This window comes from Arachis duranensis, chromosome 3 (genome assembly GCF_000817695.3).
Source record: "Arachis duranensis cultivar V14167 chromosome 3, aradu.V14167.gnm2.J7QH, whole genome shotgun sequence".
NCBI classification, from domain to species: Eukaryota; Viridiplantae; Streptophyta; class Magnoliopsida; order Fabales; family Fabaceae; genus Arachis; species Arachis duranensis.
The window spans coordinates 127,980,608-127,982,393 of NC_029774.3; the positions used below are offsets into that span (position 1 = coordinate 127,980,608).

General features: G+C 32.8%; 1 protein-coding gene across 1 annotated transcript in view; it reads left to right on the forward strand.

Moving 5' to 3' along the window:
- Positions 1-549: 549 nt before the first annotated feature.
- Positions 550-1,786, forward strand: part of LOC107481433 (26S proteasome non-ATPase regulatory subunit 1 homolog A) — a 5,589-nt gene continuing 4,352 nt past the window's right edge. Inside the window, exons 1-3 of the mRNA XM_016101710.3 lie at positions 550-858; positions 1,304-1,373; positions 1,671-1,776. Coding sequence (XP_015957196.1) covers positions 713-858; positions 1,304-1,373; positions 1,671-1,776 — 322 coding nt within the window. The 5' untranslated portion in view covers positions 550-712. The remainder of the gene's footprint in view (positions 859-1,303; positions 1,374-1,670; positions 1,777-1,786) is intronic.

Here is a 1,786-nt window from a genome sequence, read left to right on the forward strand (position 1 = left end):
TTTATATAATTATTTAATTATAATAGAGTGAGTCGGTTTAATCTGTAATCCACTAGTTGAATCAATAATCTAATGACCTAGTAATTTGATAACTATGCTTAAATCACCTTTATGGTTGATCAAAATATTGAATTAACTTAAATTACTCACCACAAGATATTATTAGTTTGCTTTGGTAACTTTTTTTAAGACGTGGTTATATTTAAAAAAAATAAGATTTTTTATTATATATTTAATAAATAAAAAATATATTTATGCTTGTATTTTTAAAAGTTGGAAATGTTCTTGAAGGATCAAATTTTTTTAAGTGAGAAAATTAATAAAATCATAAAATGAATTTAATTATTCTCAAATTAATATAGTAGAACTCATATATAATAGAAATTATAAATTTAATGGTAATTAATCTTTTATTTTATTATTTTACTAATTTTTTTATTTTAAAAGAACTAAATTCGCTTTTAAAAGCACTTAAAATTTTTTTAAAATTAATACTAAAACTAAAAAGAGGAAAAAAAGGAAAAGGAGCACCCATCAAATCCATCCAACTGATACATTTCGTGCTGAATAAGAATTGAAGATACTACTAAATAAACAAGGCGAAGAGTATTCTTAATTTCTTCCTTCTTTGTTCTGAGATCACCAATCCCTACGACCCCCAACCCAAAACCCTAACCCTAGCTATTCGAATTCTTCGTCTGAGAGCACAATCATGGCGACGACGCTGGTTAGTTCTGCCGGTGGGATGCTGGCGATGCTGAACGAGTCCCATCTCTCTCTCAAGCTTCACGCTCTCTCGAACCTCAACAACCTGGTTGACACATTCTGGCCCGAGATCTCAACCAGCGTCCCCCTCATGTACGCATTCTCTCGATCTCTCTCTTTCTCTGCTTCTGAATTTTTATTCTTTTTTTTATTTGGGGTTTTCAGCTGCGTTTTCTTTGCCGAGGGTTTGAGCTGTTTTGCACGTTTATTTTTAATCAAGGTGAAAGCAGTTTGGTTTGAATTGCAACAATCCTTACTCAAAATTTAGGTAGTTCATGAAAGAAAATTTGTCTAGTTTTATGGGCAGAAGGTTTAAGTTTTAATTATGTTTTAGTAGTGAAACTCCACTTACACAGGGGTCCATTGCATTCGATGTAGGGACTGAACTCCCATATGCATTTAGTTGTTGCAATAACACGCCACCAATCAATTTAGTGTTCAAATTTAGGGCTTTTCTAGGTAGTTCATGTTAAAATTGTTGGTTGAAGGCTTTTTGAAGATTGTTGAAGATTTATGTTCTGTTTTACCTGTCAAACAGAGAGAGTTTGTATGAGGATGAGGAGTTTGATCAACACCAAAGGCAACTTGCTGCACTTCTTGTATCCAAGGTATTATTGCTCTGCCAAGTTTTGAACAAGTTTCTTCCATTGAGGAAATTATGTTGCTTATTTGAACAAGCTTCAAATAACCTGGTTGTCATGGTTCCGCCTGTCATAATATTTGAGATTTGAGATATGCAGAAAGAAACCTGGACTTCCTCCTTTTTGATTTTGCTGACATCTATAGCAGTCATCAGGGGAACATATGTGTTCTTACTTAAACTAAAATTGTATTATTAGATGCTGAAGTTGGTTTTGGGGTATATTTTTTATGATCTAATTTTGCTTTGCTTCTTGTTCTTTCAGGTCTTCTATTACTTGGGTGAACTAAATGATTCCTTATCTTATGCCCTTGGAGCTGGTCCTCTGTTCAATGTTTCAGAAGATTCTGACTATGTGCATACTCTTCTTGGTAAGAATTA